General features: G+C 33.2%; 1 protein-coding gene across 6 annotated transcripts in view; it reads left to right on the top strand.

The window, feature by feature from the left end:
* Positions 1–23,754, top strand: part of ASCC3 (activating signal cointegrator 1 complex subunit 3) — a 329,433-nt gene that overhangs the window by 40,685 nt on the left and 264,994 nt on the right. For all 6 annotated transcript variants that reach the window (XM_087865343.1, XM_045806995.2, XM_045806990.2 and 3 more), the window contains 4 exons: positions 19,113–19,233; positions 20,748–20,952; positions 21,681–21,822; positions 22,412–22,537. In XM_087865343.1, the coding sequence (XP_087721469.1) occupies positions 19,113–19,233; positions 20,748–20,952; positions 21,681–21,822; positions 22,412–22,537 (594 nt within the window). The remainder of the gene's footprint in view (positions 1–19,112; positions 19,234–20,747; positions 20,953–21,680; positions 21,823–22,411; positions 22,538–23,754) is intronic.

Genomic DNA, 23,754 nt, shown 5'->3' with positions numbered 1-23,754 from the left:
CACCAATGATCAGAAGAGCCTTTCCTCCAACCAAATCTGAATGGAGAGCTGCCACTGCATAAAATTACACTTTTAAGACGTAGAGAATCTTTAGAGTCATAGAATTTCTCCACCCAATCTAGTATTTGTGAGTCTAGCATTCTGTCAAAATGGTGGTGTCCATATAGTGAGGTCTACTTATTTTAATGAAGAGGCTTTTTGTTTTTTTTAAAGGCATCCCTTTCCTTTCTTGAGTAGGTCTCTTATAACTTACTTGTTTTGTTGAACTGATATATTTCTATTATATCTGCCATTTAGTCCTGTTTCTGCAGTGAGGCGATAAAGTTGTAGGCATCTACTCTTTTACATGAGGATGTTTTAGACATGTGGTGGTAGTTACATTTTCTCTCCCTTACCCTTTTTTTCTTTTAAGTGTAAAACTTTTTCCGTTTTCTTCTATGTTGCCATTAATCTATTACCAACACAATCTGGATACAGTTGTTCAGTGCTCCATTGATCTACCAATATTGACATGTAGAATGCTTTCATCATCTTGTCTTCAAGGATATTAAACTGTGAGTTACTTTGCCAGTTTAAGAACAATTAACCTAATAATGTCATAGGAAAATAAATTAAGACTATTTTTCCATGACTTTATTTAGTGAATCCTGTTCTTTGTTGTTGTTACATTGCTGTGTGTTAATTTTGAGCTTATATTTAAGTAGTTTTCATAATCCATCATTTTTATCTCTTCGTTTTCTTTTTTAAAATTGGGGAATTTTGCCTTTCTATGGCACTTCTGTTTTTCTTATTTCTCAGAGATAGCAGTGATTATGCTTAAAATTCTTGCCTGTTTAAAAGAGAGAAAATGGTATCTCACTGTTTAATTGCATTTTTTATTACAACTGAGGTTAAAGGTTTATATATATATATATATAAATTTGTAGGCCACTTACTGTTTTCTTGTGAGAATTGCCAATTTTTCATTTAATGAAGTCATTATTTATAAGAAGATTTATAATGAGATCAAAAGATTTTCACAGGTGTTTTAAGTATTCAAGTAGGCAGATCTATTCATCTTTTTACATAGGAATCTTCCTTTGGTGTTAGATTGCTTAGAAAGCCAATCCCCAAGACATGATTGAATCTACCATGTTTTTTGAACTTTGTTCCTTTTTAGTCTCACTGGTTTTCAGTAGAGTGTTATTTGGATCAGATGTCTCTTTTCTCTGTAGTTGATTAATGGGCATATATGTGAGTATGTCCATATTGCATTCTCCGAAGTGATAGAGCCATTTTTCCCAAGGTTCTTGTCACTTCCACATTGTTTACCATTTTAGGTTGTTTATTCCTACGTTTACTTGATAAGCAATGAAATTTTCATGAGGAAAAATGAAGAATCATTTGTTCTACTTTTAGCTGAATGTGAAATTTAGGAAAGGTCAAAATAGGTGAAGTATTTCACCTGTTATAATAGGTCTCTTAAGTTTTATATCTGTATTGGGAAAGCATTAGCTATATTTTGTATTCATCTTGGTTGTGTGTTGCTTTTGTTCCTCTTTTTTATGGCTCCAGTTATTAAAATGATGGGTTGAAAAGGACATGATAAAATAAATTTAAATTTATGTGCTCGTAACCAGGAATACTGTTAATTCTAGATAGGAAAATCTGGTTTAGAAGCTACATTTGTCTTTAAAAAATTTTTTTTAACCAGTTACTATTTCCTGCTTTGTTTTTTGGGCACATTTAGGTTTTAAGCATGTTTTAGTTATATAAGAAAACAGTGATGTCATACTTGATGATAAAATCCTTTTTTTAAAAAATTTATTTATTTATTTGAGAGAGAGAGTGTGTAAGTGCAGGAGAAGGAAAGGCAGAAAAGCAGACTCTCCATTGAGCACAGAGCCTGACACCAGGGGTGGGAGTCTGGGGCTTGATCTCACAAACCTGAGATCATGACCTGAGCCAAAATCAAGAATTGGATGCTCAACCAACTAATTCACCTTGGCACCCCAAAATCCACTTGTTGTAGTTAAAAAAACCTCCTGTAGGTAAATGAGTGTCCATCTGTTGGACAAAACTCCATCTCCACATGTTAATAAACCTATAGTTTAACTCAAGCTCATAGTGAAGATTTAAATACTTGCTGTTACTAATCTGTGGCAGTAATGGATTTCAGACCATTTTGCTCTTCATTGGAATGGTTACTCAAAGAGTTAAGACGTTTTGCCAAATTTCATGCTTCTTATTTTTCTTTTTGGCACTGTTCATTCATTCATTCATTGTCTACTGTGTGTCAGATACTCTTAGGTTTTCGGAGACAAAAATGAAATCTAACAAAGTTTAACCAACCAACTCTTATTACCTTGTTTCTTTGGTCTCCTCTTAGAATTTCCATATACACATTTCCAAGGGGAATGGGCAAGAAAATTGTGTTTGATATAATGAATAATATTATGACTAATTTGGGAGAGCACATGCATTTTATATACTGAGAGATATCTGTAATATATTGATACGGGAAAGAAGTAAGATAAATGAATTTTATTAGTAAAATAAAGGAGAAATTTCTTGTTTTAATATTTGAGATTAATAAAAACATTTTAGATGTTTCGATTGTCAATTTGTAAACAAATGACTATTAGATTTAGAAATTGCTCTGAGCACTCATTTAAATATTTACTACATTAATGTGTTCAGCTTTATATATGCATGCACACATATTCATACACATATACATAATGGCTGTTAATTTATTTAAGGCAATTAAAATCAATGTATTTTCTAAGACTCAAGCAAGCTATCAATTTGCCGTGAAAATGTAAAGCAAGCTTTTAAATATACAGTAGTACCTAGCTGTAACCTTACTTACACACATCTAATTAATTATAGCATGTGAAGAATGAATAGGTTCACATTCCAAGTAGTTTTAATTAAGTTGTAAGTGACCTTGGTTTTAGCTTTATGTTAGATAAAGTACCTGTAAATAATGAACATTAGTTATTCTGAAAATATAATTTATCTAATTTTCTGCAATGCAACAATTTGCATAATACATTTTTCTTGAGAGAAATATAAATTCTAAATAAATGCTGTCCTAATTTTCATGGTCATTTTCTTATGTATTTAAGACTTTATTTTGGAATGTATGAATACTTAATAATCTTTTATGCCACAAACCAAACTAAGAATAATTTACAATGTTATTAATATACTGTGCTTTATGTAATTATTCCAATACTCAGTTCCACATGGACTGTTCATTCAAAATTGTTTTCATTTACTTAGCTTTTAACATTTTCTTTTATCATACTTCATTATTTTTAGTTTTCAATATGCATATCTTTTTCATTTGATATGCAAATCTAAAATAGCTTATTATCTCAAAAGAAGACATTCTCTAAATTGAATAGTTTTTCTTTAGACTCTATGTTTACTATACTATATAACATATGCTGTGTAGTACACACAGTAGAGGTGTAGATAAAACTTTAAATTTTTAAATGCATATCTCTGTATAATTAAAAAAGAAAATACATGGATTTGCTTTAATTCATGAGAAACTGAATGCCTCCTTTTTTTCTTGGGGCTTTATTGGTTAGGTACTGGTGCATTATATCGTTCTTCGATACTCCTCGTATGTTTAGAATCCCAGCCCGAGTAGAAGATTTGTAAATTATCCTGTTTTAATACCTAAGGTTATTACAACTTCACAAAATAAACTTCTGGGGCTTTCTTTCTTTTTCTGTTTTCAAAAAAGTTTCTATAAGAAAATGATTGTGTCTTCCGTGAAAGTTTGATACAAGGTTGCTTCTAAAATTGTCTGGCCTGGTGTCTTTTTGGAGGGCAGACTTTAATTACCAATTCAAATTTTACAGTTGTTATTAGCTTATTCAGATTTTTTATTAGTTAAATCAAGTTTGAAAATTACATTTTTTTATGAAATTAGCCATTTCATCTGAGTACTCAAGCTTTTTGCTCTAAAAGTATTTATAATAGCCTCTTATTTAAAAAAAAAAGATGTTAACAGTATTTTTAGTTGGATTGCTCCTTTCTTTCTATCTGCCTTTTCTCTATTTTCTCCTTATGGATAGAGGAATGTTTGTTTCATTTTCAGAGAACCACTTTTGGTTTTGTTGCTCTTCTGTTTATTTTTCCCCCCACATATGCTTTGGCTCATATTAATATAGCATGTATTAGTTTTAAATAATAAGACATGTGGCAGTTTTCTAACCTTTAGATATGTAAGGGTTGGGATAAGCCCAATGGCCTTCTAGTTACACCCAGTTATAACAGATATATTTGTTTCACAGTGGAGATGGGTTCCTTTAAAATTTTTAATGTGTATACAACTACTTGTTTTCTTATGCTATCAGTAATAATCATGATAACATTTGAAATACTCTAAAAATACAAGGTAATCTCAAGAATCATTTATTGTATTTGAAAAATAAGAGATCCCAATGAAAATTCCAAAAGAGATGTATATTTCATAACCTGATGACTAATGCTGACAGAAAATGACTTCATATTGATCTTTTCATTACTTACTCATTTTCTTCACAAAGATTTATTAAGCATCTTTTATAAATAAAGCATTTTGTAAGGTAGTTTTTGTTTAAACCACAAGTAGGAGAATCATTCAACTTTGCAAATATTTATCAGCATTAAGAGAATAGTCACTTAGATTAATAATTGGGTTATAATTCTTTTTTTCTTGAATCATGTATCATCTTTTAAAAAAATTTAATGGACTATTTAAAGACCAGTTTTAAGTTTACAGAAAAATTGAACAGAAAGAATAAAACATCTCAATATACCCTCTTTTGTTTCATAAATTCTTTTAATGGATGACTGCTCTGTTTGATCTCTTTGATAGTATTATTTATTTTAAAGTCTTTGTCACCTTGTTCCATATTACCTTCTTGTGGACTGACCTTAAGTTCCAGTGTTGATTTTGTTAACTATCATTTTCAGGATGAGATTTCTTCATATGTGGGGTGCCTGGGTGGCTCAGTGGGTTAAGCATCTGCGTTTGGCTCAGGTCATGATCTCCAGGTCCTTGGATTGAGCCAGCATCAGGCTTCCTGCTCAGCAGGTAGTCTGCTTTTCTCTCTCTCTCTCTCTGCTCCTCCCCACTGCTCATTCTCTCTCTCTTTCTTAAATAAAATCTTTAAAAAAAGAAAAAGATTTCTCTGTATGTTTTGGAATTTTAATTCTTATGCAGATGTTAATGTGTAACTTCTCCCCTCTGCCATTTCCCCTACGCCCTGTCTTACATTCTTGTAGTAGTTGTGGCCCCAAATGTCGTTTTCATAGTAGTTCTTTTCAGCCCCTCTCATGAGCAGAGCAGCCCTATTCCCTTGCCCTGGCTTCCCACATTGCATGGGACATTTCTCATCTAGGTGAGAGGCTCCCAGGGAGCCAAACCCATGACCATGCTGTCCAGAACTGAAGCCCAGCTTGTCACTTCATCTCTACCCAGTGCTTTGCCTTTTTTGCTCAATGTTTGGTCCAGGGAGATATTTTTCTTGTTTTTAAGTTTGGAGTGTGTCTTTTAGGTTTTTTCTTTTTCTATTCTATCAGAAGAGATGCTTTAAAGCGTGAATTTTGTGTCACCATTTCTTCTTCATCTTAATTGCTAATTCTTGTTCTTTCAGAAGGCAGTCTTCTTCCTATCTTAAGCATAAAGGAGAATGGATTTTTTTTCAAGATAATTTTAAGAAGTTTAATAGTAAAATCTATTTTAGTGTTTGTATTTTTTTAAAGGAGAAATGACTTGTTATTCTTATAGAATCATCACATTTTTTTATTGTGGCAAGCTATTTAAGAGTTTAGCTATTTATGAGTATTGTAAAAATTGAAAATAGTGGAGTAACTAAATTCAGTATATAGAAGGTACCTGCCAATTGTATTGTCACAGTCAGTGACCAAAAAGCACTTATTCAACTGTTATTTCTATTTAGAGTTAAAATTTAAATCTTGAGTTTGCTCAAGGTAATGGAAAATTACCTTAATTTATTAAGCCTTATTTATATTTGCTTTATTTTGGTACTTTTAGCCCTGTCTCTAGTTTTATATGAGTACTGATTCTCACAGCTTGGTTGTTTATGCATTTCATATATCAGTTGATGCCTAGAAAAAGTGATATGTGATATACTGTTCTTGGGGAGAGAATTTAGTGCCTTGCAAATCCTCCAAATAGAAAGACCCCTAATAAATGCTGTGATTTTTATTGTTTGTAGCAATAAGGAGAGAGGCTAAACATTGCTTGCATTTTACCAGTGTATATGAAATGTGATAAATAATTCTCATACAAATATTAAATGTGTATATGAGCAATCACTGGTATTGCTTTCTACAAAAAAAATGTCCCTTTTCTTTTGATACACAAAGAAATAAGCTTACTTGAAGAGTAATACATCACCTACTTGCTCCATTTTATAAATCTGGCTATTTAGATGCTCAAACACATTTTTAATTTCTGTGTGGAAGCTGCTGTTCTTTTTCTTAACTAGTTAAAAATGCCATGTCTCTTCTACTTAGAAAGACTATAATGGACACCCTGCACTTATTGCTTCCCCTTCATTCTTAACTAGTTGTAGTTAGATAGTAGGATAAGGAGTTTGCTTATGAATCCATATGATTAAATTGTTAAAACATTTATTGCTGCTATGAAGTAGTTTTTAAAAATTACTACAATAGTTTTTTAGTGGTAAATTTTTTTAGAAAATAGTGTATGTCATCATGATGTCATGTGGTCAAATTGTGTTTGATAAAAAAATGTTTTCTCTAGAAAAATACAATTTGATAGAAGAAATAATTTGTCTTATTACTGGTTCTCATATTCTTATTATCAGCTAATTTGCCTACATGATAAGTGATTTTATTTGTATAATTTCTGGTTCATTCCAAATATGGTAAATAAACTTATTTTATTTGTTAGTTAAGTGAGTGATGCTTTGTGTCCTTAGCAGACAAAAAGTAAAAAAAAAATTGATAAACCAGAATCTGGTTTGTATTATTTAAAAATAAAATAAGCATGTTTTGATTAAGTATTATATGTTTATTATAGAAAATTTGGAAAAGATAAAAAAATAAGGAAAAATGAAAAGTGTACAATTTAATAAAATAAAAAGTAAAGACATAATTGCCAAAACATGGAAGGGAATGGATAAATAAACTGTGGTATAACCATATAATGGGAAATTATTTGGTGATTAAAGGAAATGAACCATCAAGCTGTGAAAAAAATGTGGAAAAAAATGAATATTGCCAAGTGAAAGAAGTCGTTTTGAAAAGGCTACATATTGTATGATTGTAACTATATGACATGCTGGAAAAAGTGAAACTCTGAAGATAGTCCAAAGATCAGTAGTTGCCAGGGTTTGGGAAGGGAGGAAGGAATGAAGTGGTGGAGCACAGGGCAGTGAATTTATTCTGTATGATACTGTTAATGGTAGAAATATATCCTTATAGTCATTATACATTTGTCAAAACTTCTAGAATGTGCAATACAGAAAAACTAATGTAAAACTATGGACTTAAAATCTAATTTGGTAGGATAGTCAGTACGATACAACTAGACAGATAAATTATGCTATGTAAATATATTCTACCTAGCTCTCAGCAGACCATTTTACATTAGAATCAAAATATCTTCTAGGCCAGTGATTGCAGTGATTGAAATATTCTGTTTGTTTTCTACCATTATAGCCACTAGCCACTTGTAGCTGTTGATCTCTTGCAGTGTGGCTAATATGACTGATAAATTGTATTTTAAATTTATACTTTATTTAGAGTGTAAGTAAGTCATGTGGCTAGTAGCTACAATATTAGGGAAGTATCTAAATTAAATAAACGAGATAGAAAAATGTCAGTAATTAATACAGTTAGGCGGCATTAACAGTTTATTGAAAAACTTTACCCTAATTATTGGTTCAGTGACAATTTGGGGTCAATTATTTCTTTTTGTTTATTCTATTCTTATTCTTTATTATTTTTATTTTTGCCCTGTTGTCAGTACTTCATTTTTTTAAAGATTTTGTTTATTTATTGTCAGAGAGAGACAGAGAGAGCACACGCAGGGGGAGCAGCAGGCAGAGGGAGAAGCAGGCTCCCCACTGAGCAAGGAGTCCCACGTGAGACTCGATCCCAGGACCCTGAAATCATGACCTGAGCCGAAGGCAGACACTTAACTGACTGAGCCACCCAGGTGACCCTGTACTCAGTACTTTAATCAATAATTTGCATACAGGCATGGTTACTGAACTTGGATTCAGGACAGATTCAACATTGATAGTGTTTCCTGATAGGACAGATGCCTAAATCTGGATTTAGAAAGCTCTCAAAAGATAAAAGGAAGAAAAAGGAAGAAAGTGAACTTTATAAGCAATCTATTTGAATTCTGGGCTTACAAATAGTAAACAATACAGAATATGGGAATCTTGGACTACTAGGAATTCATGTGGAAAGAACCTAAAACCAAATGTTTTAAGTTGGCTGCACATTCAGTTTGAACCAACAGTGTGATGTTGTTACTGACTTAGGCTATGTTCAGAAAAGTTTAACCTCTAGTTCAGAATTGTTGTACTCTCTGTGATCTGCCCCAATCAAATTATATTTGAAATACTATGTTCACTTTTGGTTTATGATGCTGTTTTTTGTTTTTTTAAAGGCTCAGTTAAAGGTAAATTTGTAAAGGAACTTGGATGAAGGATTATCTGGAAACCAAGTTATGTGACTAATAGTAAGGAATTGATTTATATTTACCTGGAAAAGAAAGAACTTGTGTGTGAAGTGTGACTAGTACTTTACTTCGCTTTATCTTCAGATAGTTTGAAGGGCTGTTTTGTAGAAATGTTACTAAGATCGTTCTCTGTAACCCAGAGAGCACAGCCAGAATGACAGATGAAAGCTATAGTGAGGCAGATTGGGCTCAATTTAAGGAAAGATTTTTTTTTTTTCATTTGACAATTAGTGGCATGAATTACCTTAGATAGCAGTGGCATGAATTACCGTGTAGGATAGTTTGCTGCTGGCAGATGTGTGCTGGATGTTCATCAACCAGGAAAAAAATTGTCAGTAACAGCAGTATTTATTGAGTATTTAGTGCTAGACACTGTGCTAATTTCTTTTAACAAATGAGAAAGCTGAGGCTCAGGGAGCTTATGAAAGTTGCCCATTGTCCTATAGCTAGAAATTGGCAGAACTAATAACTAAAGTTTGTTCTTTCTGACTCCAAGCCCATGTTCTCAACTGTCCTCTTATTCTGTCTTCCCATGGCAGTAATTATTGCTTTTATGAGAGCTTTGCTTAGCTGTCCGCTAAGGTCCCTTCCAAATTGAGGGTAGATGACCACTTTGTAGCTTTTTGAAAAAGTTTATGTGAAAGATGACAATGAGGAAGAGTCATCTGGTTCTAGTATGTAGCCGATTGAAGTGGAGACATACTGGTGGTTGGCAGGAAGATTAAGGAAGCTATGATCTAACCAATGATTAGCTGAAACATTGTTTCAAACTTAAAGTTGCTATTTACAGAGCACCAGGATATATTGTGTTTAATTTCACCATTGAACAGAGAATAATTTAACAGCAGAAATTAAGAGTTAGAATATGTCTGGGGTGCCTGGGTGGCTCAGTCAATTGTCTGCGTTCAGCTCAGGTCATGATCTCCAGGTTCTGGGATTGAGCCCCATGTTGGGCTTCCAGCTCAACGGGGGGTCTGCTTCTCCCTCTCCCACTGCCTCTCCCAGCTTGTGCTGTCTCTCTTTCTCTTAAATGAATAAATAAAATCTTTTTTAAAAAAAGAATATGTGTATGCACATATTATAATCATGAGCACACTTTCTTGAAAAAAATGCTGAAAGTAAATATGTATATTAGATATTTTTGTTAATACTTGTGTTCATTTTATTTCCTAACAATAGTGGATTATTAGATATTATTTGTAGCATTTTCTTTTAATTATTTTTCTATTATGATTGTTTTTAAGTGATAAATGCATCAGTGCTATGTATAATTAGCAGAGATTCACTGAATATTTCTTCAGATAGAGACAGTGAAAATACATGCTTTATATGTAAAGTACTTAATACCTTACCTGGGACACGAGTAATATACAGATATTAGGTATTGTTATCATTATTATTGTATTACAAATTATTTTGTGTACTTTACTCCCTTGTTTGATTATGATTTTTTACTTTAATACTTAGTACCTAAAGTTAATTGCTTATTATATGCAAGGCATTGTGTCAAATACATTTACATATATTATTTTGTTCACATCACAGCCCTGCAAAGCCCTATACTCTTATTCCTGCTATACTGATGAGAAAATGGGAGGCTCAGAAGGATGTCTAAGGTCCTAAAACTCCTGAGCATTAGGCTTTTAAAGATTTGAGCCCTGGCTAACTTTCTCCTATGCTAAACTGCTATGTTATGCTAGCATTCATAAATTTGGTAAATTATTAAATTAACTGACAAGGGATAAGATGAAGAAATGACGGGTTTGCTGACTTAGAATGCACTTACACAAAAAAAGTTTTGAAAATATGAGTAGTGATGGTATCAATGGATTGTACGTATTTTGTATTTCCTTAAATTCTATAAAACACTGATAATTTTCAGAAACACCATTCATTTAATATTTTCAGAAAAAGTATCATAAAAAATAGCTAGATTAGAAAACTGTTACATTGAGATAAACTTTCATAACAGAATGATATTTGAAAGCATTGGTCTCCAAACTTTTTTGATTATACTTTCTAATAACCATTTTGATAATGCATTCCTAATATAAATGTAGTTAATTTTAAATTATATACATATACTGCCATGCCTTATGTTCATCATAAAACATACATAGAAATGGAGAACTAAAAAGGATGCTGTTTTAAAAACAATATTTAACTTTATTAATGGTATTAAAATTCTTTCTAGTCAGAGCAATATGATTGAGTATGCTTCAGTATTTTTTAATTATAGTTTAGCACTTGTGATGTTTTGAGGTTCTGGTTCTTTGTTCAGGTCCGCTCACTACTTCAGTGGAGAGTCATTGGAGAGTTTGTTGGCAAGTAGTGGAGGGGAGGTAGCATGTATTAAGCAGACCTACATTTCATATTATTTATTGTTGTTGCTATGTGGAGAATGAATTGGGGTGTTTTGAATAGATGTGCAAAAACCTTTTAGAAGTCCTTTGAGAAGGGGGCACCTGGGTGGTGCTGTCGTTAAGCCTCTGCCTTCAGCTCAGGGCGTGATCCCAGGGTCCTGGGATCGAGCCCCACATCGGGCTCCATGCTCTACTGGGAGCCTGCTTCTTCCTCTCCTACTCCCCCTGGTTGTGTTCCCTCTCTCGTTGGCCGTCTGTCTCTCTGTCAAATAAATAAATAAAATCTTAAAAAAAAAAAAAGTCTTTTGAGAGGTACAGGCAGTCAATGTTTGGGAGCTTAAAATAGACAAGCAGAAAGACTTGAAATCTGTTTAGTAGTTGAGATCAAGACGACTTGATAGTGGAATGGATGAAAGGGGTGGGATTGGGTGCTGTGGGGTAAAGAAGTCGTAAGGATGCATTTTATACTTTTGACTTGTGTAACTGTAAGGATGGCGGTGCTATTCATGGAAATAGAGAACACTTAGAAAACCGTCAAGAGGGTGGAAAACTAAGAGATAGTTTTGGACTTGTAGAATTGTGAGAGCCCCTGAAAACTCCAACTGGAGATGATAACTGGGCAATTAGATACATGGAGCACAAAGTGGAGTTCTGGGAAGGAAGTATAAAATTAAGAGGTTTTTTGTTTGTTTTGTTTTGTTTTTAGCATGCTTGCTACTGGATGCTGAGGGCCTAGATGTGAACAGCTAAGGAGAGAATATGGAATGAAAGTGGGAGAAAGCCTAGGATTAAGCCTTAAGGAACTCCAACATTTGATAGTCAAAGTGAGCCTGAAATGGAGACAGGAAGGTACCTCCAGAGTGGTAGGACACACACCCAAAAAGTGATGTATCAAGGGTATCAAAGGAAAAGTGTGTTTAAAGAAGGATAAGAAGTATTTAGCAGTGGTGAATGATCAGGGAAGATGGGGCCAGAATAAAATAAATTATCTTTATCTTAACCAAGTCTGTGAATGAGTATTCTTCAAACAGAATGGATAATAATATATGAAAATAGATCTGCTGTTGAAACAGTTTGCATAGGTATATCTTATTTTTACTTGGTTTTCTTTTACTATTTTTTTTATTGTCACCTTCTTAAAAAGTATAATTTGAATTGAACTCAGCACTCTAAATATGGTTCATTCAATGTATCCTTTGAGATGGTAAGTGGAATTATTTTTAAGTAATCTCTACACCTATCGTGAGGTTCAAACTCAAGACCCTGAGATCAAGTGTCACGTGCTCTACCGAATGAGCCCAGCTGGGAGCCCTGATAAATGGGATTTTTGTGGTACTACTATTATACATTAAAATTTTTCATTGCCTTCATTGCATTTTTTATTCATATTGACCTTGGAAGCAACCAACCCCCATCCTTTCAGGAACTTTCTTGGGAATTTATTTGTGGGTCCAAGTTTCCCCATCTTGTAGAAATTCAGATGAGGTTTTTTTGTTTTGTTTTGTTTTGTTTTTTAAAGATTTTATTTATTGATTTGACAGAGAGACAGCCAGCAAGAGAGGGAACACAAGCAGGGGGAGTGGAGAGGAAGAAGCAGGCTCCTAGCAGAGGAGCCTGCACATGAGGTTTTTTTTAACCTAATTGTGGGGTTTTATATTTGTCTCTATTACTTCTCCTTAGGACTGGCCAGATATATCAGACTATTTAGAAAATTTATAATCTTGATTCTATCATGCAGCTAATTAACACTTCAACTAATTTGACTTCATATGTCTTCTAGCTTATATATCATTGATAAAATTTTGAGTAGGACAGAGCCATGGCCACTCCTTGACAACCTTAGTGGCTTAACTCGATATTGAGATTAATCCTATAATCTCCCTAACCATATTGTCATCCAAAAGGATACCTTGCTCACATGACGATATCGTGCCTACTGTGCTTCACGGCGTCATTTTTCAGAATGCCCATTGACTATTTGATATGTGGAAGGGTTGGACTCTCTTTTGAAAGAGGTCTTTTGGAACTCCAGATAGACTTAGTTTTGACTTTTGTTAATTCTTTAATATTGACTAGATGGAAACAGAATGGAGCAAGGGGCGCATGTGTGGCTCAGTGGGTTAAGCATCTGCCTTCACCTCAGGTCATGATCGCAGAGTCCTGGGATGGAGCCCTGTGTCCCGTGTCCTGCTCCCCGCTCAGCAGGGAGCTGCTTGCCCCACTCCCTCTGCCCCCTCTCTCAGCCTCTCTTCCCCACTCATGCTCTTGCTGTCTCAAATAAATAAATAAAATCTTAAAAAAAAAAAAAAACGGCATGGAACTGACAGACCTTTTAAAAATACTGAAACTTTACTTGCTTTAAAGCCCAAGTTAGTGATTAAATACTTTACTCATTTTTTTACTAACCTGAGAAACAGAGTTTGGATAGTACATTAAAATGAGTAAAGTTGTGTTTTACTTGGAAATAGTATTTTTTTTCTCTTAATCTTTGAGTAAACTGATAATCCAAGGATATCTGCCATATTTATTCTGTGGTTTCAATAACACTCAGCATATCTCTGCATACCCCAGTTTGAGAACAGATTTATAGTTCTAATTTAGGTTCATTTTCTCTCTCTCTCTCTCACCAATTTTCATAGGATTTAGAGTATAATTTTCCATGGTATATTATTCAAAAGTTTATTAAATTTTGTTTTTATGAAGATGTGATATTTGTGATTCACTTGATATTTTGTTGGGAATATAGCATCCATTATAGCATTGTTCCAAGTGGAATAAATATGATATAATTCAGAATATGGGGTAAAGTGGGTATTACCTTTCCTGAGAGATTCACAAGCTACATTTATCTGTTAGAAGTGTTATAAGAAACAAGGAAGTAATGCTGTTTAAAGTTAGTCTGTACATGTTCTGAAATGGTTTTTTTTTTGGACATCTTAGGAATGTAGTCTGTTGGTTCATTATTTTGACTCTTTCCACTCATTATTTCAATTTAATGAACTATTTCAATTTAATAATTTAGTTTAATAACAAAGGATTTATAATAACGGTAAGAATTCTAAGAACCTTTGTCTTTTGAGAAGCACCTTAATAATAATATATTGATCATAATAATGGCTTTAACAACCTCTACCAGGGCAAGGATGTTACCTGTCTATTCCTCTTGTGTCTGCTTTAAACCTCATATCTTTAATTTATAGCTAGGATAGTAAAATTTACCTTTTTCTCTCCCTCCCTCCCTCTCTCTCTCTCTCTCTCTCTTTTTTCTTTCTTCCTTTCTTGTTCGTTTGTTCGTTCGTAGTTGATGTCTGTTTCTTTATGTACTGCTAACTTTTCCCTCTTTGTTTTTCAACTTGATAGCTTCTGGAACTTGTGTCAGTGTGTAGAGCAGTGATCCAGACAGCTGTATCTTTACAAATAGTCACCCTCATTGCCAAATTAGTTTGTAGTGCAAATCTTAAATGAGAACTGCACCTGCTCTCAATGTGGATAAAAATGCCAAATGTTAGGGAAAGCGTAATTTTGGGATTACTTTAAAACTGATGACAGCTGATCTCAGGATTCTACTGGGGATTCTTCATCTTGGAAGTAATGGAAGTCCTACTATTCAGAGCAAAACAGCCTTCTTGTCTCTCTTGCTAGGTCTTAGGTGTGTTATTTTTAAGAAGTACTGGGCTAAAAAAAAAAAAGGAAGTAAGAGAAAGAAAGGGCTCTTTGTGCTGCGATCCTCCTTCTGAGATATTACATTAGAAGTTGTCTTCCAGATATACTGGTGTTTTCCTTAAAGTTACGTTGGACTAAAAATTTGTGAATCTCTAATTTATCATGTGCGAATATTGTATTTCAGATTAAGTAAACTTGAAGTAGCTAAGAATATGTGTAAGGGTAACTCTGCCATGATAAATTATTTTCTTATGGAAGAAATGGTCTCAATTTAAGAAATAACACATTCTCTGAGAGTTGATAGAATATGAAAGACTTTGCATGCTGTATGTAGAGAGCATTTCTTACTGTAATTTGTTTGGATTATGGAGGTATCATTTTTTGAATTTGCTGGTTTTAAAATATCACTCTTAACCTTAAGCACAGGGCTTACATTAAACTAATAGCAATTCAAAACATTCACTTAAAATTTTTAACAGAAAACTTGTATTTAATCTGTATCTTTTAACCATAAGTAATTTTTTGTTACTTTTAGTATTTTGGTTTAAATCATTTTGGTTTATAATTCAAAAAAATAGCTTCATTGATACATAATTCACATACCATACAATTCATCCATTTAAAGTGTATAAATCACTGGTTTTTAGTATATTCATAGATATGTGTAGCCATCACCACAGTCATTTTAGAGCATTTTCTTTACCTAAAAAAGAAATTGTAAACGTTTATCTTCTATCCTCCTATTCCTTCCCTGACCCCGTTCCCAGGCCCTAAACAACCACAAATCTACTTTCTGTCTCTAGAAATTGCTCTATTCTGGACATTTTTTACAGATGGAATCTTATAATATGTGGTCTTTTGTGACTGGCTTCTTTCACTTAGCAAAATGTTTTTAAGGTTTATCCATGTTGTACACTACTGCATTCCTTCTTATGGTTTAGGAATATCTGTTGTATGGATATACCACATTTTATTTATCCGTGCTTTAGTTGATGGACTTTTTGGCTATGTGAATATCCATATTTGTATACAAGTTTTCGTTTGGACACATGGTTGTAAATTCTTTGGGATATATACCTAGGAATGGAATTGCTGGGTCACATTGTAATTCTGTGTTTAACTCACTGAGGAACCACTGTGGAAAACAGTGGCTGCACAATTTTCTATTTCCACAAACAATGTATGAGGGTTCCAGGTTTCTCCACATCCTTTCAAGACTTGTTATTTTCCAGTTTTCTTAAATGGCCTTTCTAGTGGTTCTTGTGACTTTGATTTGTGTTTCCCTGATAACTAATGATGTTGAGTATCTTTTCACCTACTTATTGGCCGTTTATGTATTTTTCTATGGTAAATTAAGATCTGCTCATTTTTAATTGGTGTATTTTTATTAGTGGTAAGAGTTCTTTATATATTCTGGGTGTAGACAGTGACAGTACCAGTCTCTTACCAGATACATGATTTGCAAATATTTTCTCTGGTTCTTCATTTTCTCCCTATTTTCTTGATGTTATCCCTTGAAGCGGTTTTTTTGTTTCCCTAAAATCCAAATTATCTATGTTTTCTTTTGTCGCTCCTGCTTTTGGTGTCATATTTAAGAATCTTTGGCCAAATCTGAGGACATGAAGATCTTCTCCATTTTCTTCTAAGAATTTTATGATGTTTAGCTCTTACATTTAGATTACTGATCCATTTTGAGTTAATTTTTGTTTATGGTGTAAGTCTAACTTCATGCTATTGCGTATGACTAGCTGGTTGTCCCAGCATCATTTATTGAAAAGACGGATCTCTCCTCACTGAATGGTTTTGTCATTTTTTGAAAGCTTGTTTATTAGTTTGAATAGTATTTTAGTGGAGTCATTAGTATTTTCTATATAGACGATCTCCGAAAAGAAATAGTTTTACTTTTTCCTTTTCAATCTAAATGCCTTTTATTTCTTTTTTCTTGCCTAATTGCCCTGGTTTGAACCTCCAATGCAGTATTCAGTAGAAGTTACAAGTATAGACTCTTTTGTCTCATTTCTGTTCTTAGTGGCTTCACCATTAAGTATGATGTTAACTAAGGGTTTTTCATAAATGCCCTTTATCGGTGGTAGAAGTACCTGTCTAGTCCTAGTTTGTTGGGTGCTTTTTTCATGAAAGGCTGTTGGATTTCATCAAATGCTTTGTCTGCATCTGTTGAGTGGATCATGTGGTTTTTCTTTTGTTGTTGTTGTTGATACAATGCAGTACATCAATTGATTTTCTTATGTTGAATCAACTTTATATTCCTGACATAAATCTCACTTTGATATAGTGTGTAAATTCTCTTATATATTGTTGGATATGGTTTACTAGTATTTTATGAGGATTTTTGTGTCTCTATTCCTAAGGGATATTGGTCTGTAGTTTTCTTATGATGTATTTGTCTCGTTTCGGGGTCAAAGACCTGGGAAATGTTCTCTCTTCTGTTTTCTGGAAGAGTTTGTGAAGAATGGGCATTAAGTCTTTTGAATGAACTCACCAGTGTAGTCATTTGGACCTACACTTTTCTTTGTGGGTAGTTTTGATTACTAATTCAATATTTTACTTGTTACAGGTCTATTTAGATTGTCTGCTATTTGGTAGTTTGTGTCTTTCTGGGAATTTATTTCATCTACCACGCCCTGGGTATATTATTGTTATTATCTTGTTAATTTGTTTAGTGATTAGCTGGATTATTTTAGTGCAGACAATTCCTCTCACCCTTACCCCACAGTGTTTAGCTTCTGGTATTGTTTCTCAAGGAGGCACACTTTTGGGTATTTGCACAGTCACCCTGGGATGAAAGTAGTTTTGACAGGACCCTCTGCTTTTTTTTACTTGACCACACCAAGCTATTAAATTTACCAATTACCAGATAATTGCTCTGTTGTTTGTAGAAATGTCCTGGGGCATAAATTGCTCCATAAACTAATCCAATAAATTTGGGGCCCCTTTGAAGGAATAATTCCAGAGGTCATTGTTGATACTTATTCTCACCCAAAGAGGACTCCTCCCACTTGTCGCTCCTTAGTTCTCTTTTGTAACCCAGTTGTTGAATTTGTGAATCTCTAGTTACAGTTAAGCATAATCTGTGCTGTTTTTGAGATGGCCGAAGGCTTCAACTTCCTGCCAAGTTGCAAATGAGGACATACCTTTGGAAGAAATTGGGACCTTTTTGTTTTATAGTCTAAAATCTTTGATGCAAACTTTGGAGGTAGAAGTGGGGACAATGGAAAGCTTATATCTGAGTGACACCGTTGCTTTAGGAGCTGAGTACTTGATGGAAGGTGGGTAGGCAGTAGCCTAAATTCTTCTTGGCTTGCCTCTCCTGGTGTGGAATTAGTGCTTTATGAACCAGGGTGAGAGTGATTGGGTTCTGTAATGTTTAGCTCAAAAGTCAAGATGTTCTAGAATTAGGGGCTGTGGCCTTGTATATAGATAATGTCCACAAAATGAACAGCAAAAATAAAATATTTATTAAATATTAACATTTCATATATACTTATCATAAATTCCTACTTTAATTATGATTTTATTTGTGTGGAATCTCTGAGAACAGTTAGAATTTGGCTAATATAAATCTTCACATGTAAAATTAGATATGACATTTCTGGAGAGGAAAAAAATTATATCCTTAGACCACGTATGAAGAAATCTAAAGGCTTTCTGGAGCAGTTATTTCTTACAATAATGTGATTGAGAGTCTTTCTAAATCACTAGTTCTCTGACACTGGAATCAGCTTAATCTTTGGCAATTAGTGTTCATAAGATACACATGGAAACTTTTATAAAAAGTTAAACCACTTGTGGAACTGTGTTTAGATTTCAGATTTATTAAGCATTAAAAATTATTTAAGCATTAAAATAAAATAAATTTAATAAAAATAATAAAATTAATTATTAAGCATTAAAAATTTGCATGTCATGAATCATTAAAACATTTTAATGGTTCTTTCACTCTATAATGACAGCTGTTATATGTAGTAAGTTGTAGGAAAAATGGTACTCTGGACTCTATTTGTGAAAAACAGAAAAGTATATTAAACAAATTAATTTTGAAATTTCCTTAGGTTATACCAAGAAAAGCCAAGTGTAAGAATTTGTTATTCTGTGAGTTAGCTTTAATTATAAATCATAATTATTTTGAAAAGTTGAATCATGTGCTTTAGTACTTGCAAATTGACTTTGTAAAGCTGAAAGATATATGACAATATGAAGAGTTATTTTTCATTCTTAAGTTATTTTTTTTTAAAATACTTTTGGGTACTTCTTTCTGTGTTGGTTTGGCTTCATACCTCTGCTGAACTTGCAGATGGTGAGTTTGAGGTAACAATTGTTCTGATTCTTTCTCTTTTAAGCTATTTGAGCTGCTGGGACCTGATGGACTTGAACTTATTGAGAAACTCCTTCAGAACAGAATTACAATTGTGGATAGATTTCTTAATTCTTCAAATGATCATAAGTTGCAGGCTCTTCAAGGTAAGAAAGTATTCAGTGGTAATTCTAATTTGATGGAAAGATTCATTGGTTAGCAAATCTTTTTAATATAATTATGCTTTTAATATCCTTTGGCCTATTATATAATTTAGTGATACCACTTTTTAAAGTAGATTTTAGATATGGCAGAATATAAAACAAATATCAATGCCTTAAATAGGGTATTACAGTAGACATTCTATTTATGTTTAGGTATGGCATTTTTTCTTGCTGGAGATTTGAATAGACAATTTTTTTTTTTAAAGCAAATACATGTAGTATTTACTATGAGCCAAGTAGTGTTATAATTTCTTCCCAACTTTTTTATTTTGAAAACTTTCAAACCTGTAGTAAATGTGTAAGGATAATACAGTGAATACTTGTATACCCTTCATGTGGATTTGCTAGTCCTTAACATTTTGCTTTCTTTCTCTCTCTCTCATTCTTTCTCTCATTATTATTCTCTTTACATATGCACTCACACATACATACATAAACAAATACCAACTGTTAAAGTTTTTGCTGAACAATAGCCTAACTGTGGCTTAGATGAATTAGAAAACTAACTTTCCCATCTTGATGCTTCACCTAATTCCTTCCTTGTTCTGTGTTGGATCTTAGAGTTTGGTAAAATAACCTGCACTGTGCTCCTTCAGAGTATGGACCAAATCTCAGTCTTCATTGTCTTCCTAGTTTAGCAGCAGTGCCTGGAACAAGTAGGTCTTCAATACAATAATTTTATTTGCTTACAGCAACACTCCGGTCAGTTAGTTACTTTAGGGCTGCAGTAAGCCAAGATACTCCTACTTGGAAAGATTTAATTAAACATAGAAGATAATCATGTTGGAAGAAATATTTTCCTTAATATTGAATTGGCCAAACCACAAGTTTAAATTGGACCTTGTAAACATTGAGCTTTCATTGACCTGATTCTTAGTGGTTCTGGCCGTCTTCCTTTTTTTTTTTTTTTAAACTCTATTTCCATGAAAAGGTGTATCATATTCTTTATTTGCCTTGGTCATCTTATAAATGTATCCTGAGCTAATATTAATAAGTTTTATTTCATGTTTAAGTAAGTAGTAACATATTTTCAGTTTAACACAATAAGGTCTGTTACATAGGGAAAAGTTACATCTAATATGAAAAATATTTTATTATTATGTTAACAGGAAGTGCTAATTAGTATTGATAATTATTATATTTATTGAAATTATATAAACAAATAATTTCAAAATTATAAAACTGAACTTTTAAATTCCTGGTGTTTTATCTAAGAATTTATAACACTAAACTATGTAATCTGTATAAAGAAGATGTCTGGTGACTTTTCTTAAGCCATTGTGTTAATATCACCTAGATATTATATTTTTAAAAACCTCTCCTTAAAACATACAATTAATGTGACAGTTTTTAAAAAAAATTAATTAGAGCATTGTGCTATCTTACATTTTGGCGAAGGGAAAAATGGTTTTCATAAAGGTTAAATTTATAAAACATTTCTTTAATTTGCTTTGTAGACAATTGCAAAAAACTTTTAGGAGAAAATGCTAAGCCTAATTATGGTTGTCAAGTTACTATTCAATCTGAACAAGAAAAGCAATTAATGAAACAGTATCGCCGTGAAGAAAAAAGAATTGCTAGACGAGAAAGAAAGGCTGGAGAAGATGCAGAAGTTGCAGAAGGACTTACGTGCTTTGATCCTAAGGAATTGCGGATACAAAGGTAATAAAAACCAGAAGCTGAAAAATGCTTCTGTTGTAATTGCTGTAATGACAGCAAAATATCATCCTTTTTTAGTTTAGCTTTAACAATTTAGATGATTCTTCTAGTCATGTTTTCTTATAATAACAGAATTTTGTTGTATGAAAACCCAATTTTCTGGGATAAGAAAGCAGTGATCTTAGAATACTCTTGGTTGCATCTGTGTAGGTGAGAGATTTGGATTACAGAGGTGTAAGCTATTTTTAGATGCTGTGCACACACCACTAGGTTAAAATTTGTAAAGCCTACACAGATTTATCTTGAGACTTTTGGTTTTTTTTTTTTCCTGGGTTAATAAGAATACTTTTCCTCATGTTATTTAGAATTAGGAAGGAGGAAAAAGGGATGAAGGCGTTATGATACTTGTTCTTTTAAATATTGAATCCTGTTCTTAAAAAGGAATTGATACCTTGTTACACATCTCTGGATTGTGACAAACAAAATTATAAATAAGGAACATTAAATTAAACTTACCAGGTGATACTACCTAAAAATAGTACCTAAAAATGTGTTAACTCCTATGTAGTTATACAGAAAATTTCAGAAATGCTATTATCTTTCTTTATTTTGTTTCTTCTACTTTATAAGGGAAGGCTTCCCGAAATAGTTATTATAGTGACTGTTTTAATATATGCTTTCTTTTGCAAGATAAAAATTTCAGATTTATCCTATTATGTTCGTGTTTACAGAGAGCAGGCACTTCTGAATGCTAGAAGTGTTCCAATTCTGAGCAGGCAGAGAGACATGGATATTGAAAAAATACGCTATCCCCATGTTTATGATTCCCAGGCTGAAGCCATGAGAACATCAGCATTCATTGCTGGTGCAAAGGTATGTCACTAGTATATGACCACTTTGGGGTAATATGTCTATTCTGAGGAAATAACACGTAGATTTTCCCTGTTTCTTTTGTGACTCTTGTATTATTTGATATACTATGCTAACTTTTATTTTAAAATATTGGGGAAAATGAAATAATGCAGTGTTTGTAAAGTTCTTGACACATAGTAGGTATTCAGAACATATTTGTTCTTTTCCCTTTTGTTATTTATAGAACTTGTATTTTTGAGTTTTAGCAGTTGTATTATTTTTTGGTCTTTACACTGCAGTTTGCTCATTTTTCCTAGCCACACAAGTACATTTGTCTTCGGGAGACCATCTAAAAATATATACTTAAAATTCATCAGCATAATAGGTGTTTTATATGAGAGATCCAATATGTGAATAATTTGTGTGTATATGGGTTGTTTGTTTTGTTTAGTTTAGATTTGTTTTTCTTTAAATTAGCTATATTTATTTACCAGTGCTGTGTCTAAAGCCAGTAGCGTTCTTTCTCTCTCTCTCTGTTCTCTCTAATTAAAGAATCTTTACCAGAACAACTGTTTTTTTATTATTTAATTTTTATTTTTTATGTTCATAGATGATTTTACCGGAAGGAATCCAAAGAGAGAATAACAAGATGTATGAAGAAGTAAAGATTCCCTATAGTGAACCAATGCCAGTTGGCTTTGAGGAAAAACCAGTTTATATCCAAGACTTAGATGAGGTGAGATGATCATTTTATTTATTTAGTTATTTAAAAGACCAAGAGAGAGCACGCACACAGGAGCAGGGGGAGGGACAGAGGGAGGGGCAGAGGGAGAGAATTTCAAGCAGACACCCTGCAGAGCAGCGTGGAGCCCCAGGCAGGGCTCAATTTCAGGATCCTAAGATCTTGACCTGAGCTGAAATCAAGAGTCAGATGCTTAACTGATTGAGCCACCCAGGTGTCCCAAGATGATCATTTTAAGAAGTTGATATTTTGTTTTATGAATAGATTTGTACTAGAAAATTTATTCTTAAATGTCAGTAGTTGGCTGATATAGTAGAGAGGATATATGCAGTTGTTTACTGAAGAGGTACAGTAGGGGAATTTAAGGTTTTTTTTTGTTTTAAGATTTTATTTATTTATTTGAGCGGGAGAGAAAAGAGTGGGAGCAGGGGAGGAGCAGAGGCAGAGGGGCAAGCAGACTCCATGCTGAGCATGGAGCTGGACTAGGGGCTTGATCCCACAACCCTGAAATCATGACCTGAGCCAAAACCAAGAGTTGGATGCTCAACTGACTAAGCCATCCAGGTGCCCCAGGGGACTTTGAGTTTTAAAAACTCATTCTTCACACATTAAACATATCTTTGTATATCTATTTCTATAATTTCATGTTTGTTTTGTTTTTTTCAGTTAATATTTGATTTAACCTGTGTAGGCTGGCTTAAACTGTTTTAAAGGATTCATGTATTGATATATCAGACGGTCAACCTATAAAACGATAGAATACTATTTGAGGAGGGGATCAAATTCTAAACTATTTTCTTTATTATTCTCAACTTTTAAATTTTGATTAATTTCAGACCTATGGAAAGTTGCATGAATAGTATTAACCATATATCTTTTGTCTCCTTTGTTTACCATTTGTCAAAATTTTGCCATATTTGCTTTATCTCGAATTAATTTTTTTTTAAGGTTTTTTAATTTATTCGTTTGAGAGAGAGAGAGAGAGCCAGTCAGGGAGAACATGAGCAGGGGGGAGGGGCAGAGGGAGAAGGAGGGAGCCTGACACGGGACTTGATCCTAGGAGCCTGGGATCATGACCTGAGCCAAAGGCAGATGCTTAACTGACTGAGCCACCCAGGTACCCCTCAAAATAAACTGTTTTCTTAGTTTACTTTTACATTTACTTAAATTGACTGTTCAGCTTGTTATTTATTATTTTCCCAAATTTTTAG

Source organism: Ursus americanus, chromosome 11 (genome assembly GCF_024610735.1).
Source record: "Ursus americanus isolate L20-20 chromosome 11, mUrsAme1.1.p, whole genome shotgun sequence".
Lineage (NCBI taxonomy): Eukaryota > Metazoa > Chordata > Mammalia > Carnivora > Ursidae > Ursus > Ursus americanus.
The sequence above is the reverse complement of the archived record's forward strand: the minus strand, read 5'-3'. Positions and strand labels throughout refer to the sequence as shown.